The sequence below is a fragment of the Neopelma chrysocephalum genome, unplaced genomic scaffold (genome assembly GCF_003984885.1).
Source record: "Neopelma chrysocephalum unplaced genomic scaffold, ASM398488v2 Primary Assembly neopelma1_97028, whole genome shotgun sequence".
Lineage (NCBI taxonomy): Eukaryota > Metazoa > Chordata > Aves > Passeriformes > Pipridae > Neopelma > Neopelma chrysocephalum.
Window position 1 is genome coordinate 1 of NW_020925670.1, and position 823 is coordinate 823.

An 823-nucleotide genomic window follows, 5' to 3' on the forward strand; every position below is an offset into this window, starting at 1 on the left:
TTTGGGTTCAGGAGCCTCTTATTCCCCTGGGAGAGCAGAGTTTGGGAGCTGCCTGGGACAGATGTGCTGGCTGGGCTGGGCCCCCTTCCCGAGCCAGGGCTGGAGCCTCAGGAGAGCAGCGTTACTGCAGCTCCTGTGGAGCTCTTGGATTTCATTGTGCTGGGGAACAAAATCAGGGATAAACCACTTTGGAGAGCCCAGCCCGTGGCCTTGGAGGGTGTGGGTTTGTGCCACAGCCCAAACTTGTCCCCAGAGTGGAGCCCAAGAGCCCCGGGTGGGTGTGGGGGAGCTCCGGGTGCCCCCTGAGCTTTGCTTCCAGAGCCTTGAGGGCACTTCTGACTCCTTGAATCCATGTGCTTCAAAGTTTGGCCCGAAGATGGGACCAAACCTGAGCCCCCCTGAGGTGGGGGGTGGTTGGTCTCCCTGGTTTCCTCGCCCGGAGTGCCCCAGGGGTGGTTTGTTGCAGGTTACAGCGCCCCGAGCGCGCCCCCCGCGTACCCCCAGCCCGTGCAGGGCTACGGCAGCGCCGCCTACGACACCAGCACGGCCACGGCCACCACCACCCCGACGTCCTACGCCGCCCCCGCCGCCTACGGCACCCAGCCCGCGTACCCGGCCTACGGGCAGCAGCCGGCCCCCGCCGCGCCCGCCAGGTACGGCCTTCCTCCCCAACCCCGTGCTCTTCATCCTCCTCTTCCTTCTCCTCCTCAGCCTCATCCTCTTCCTTCTCCTCCCAGCATCCTCCTCCTCTTCCTTCTCCTCCCCAGCATCCTCCTCCTCTTCCTTCTCCTCCCCAGCATCATCCTCCTCTTCCTTCTCCTCC

At 64.8% G+C, this 823-nt stretch overlaps 1 protein-coding gene across 1 annotated transcript in view; it reads left to right on the forward strand.

Moving 5' to 3' along the window:
* Positions 1-403: 403 nt before the first annotated feature.
* The window catches only part of EWSR1 (EWS RNA binding protein 1), a gene marked incomplete at its 5' end in the record, with an annotated part of 11420 nt that continues 11000 nt past the window's right edge, over positions 404-823 (forward strand). The window contains one exon of the mRNA XM_027671081.1: positions 404-653. Within this exon, the coding sequence (XP_027526882.1) occupies positions 404-653 (250 nt within the window). The remainder of the gene's footprint in view (positions 654-823) is intronic.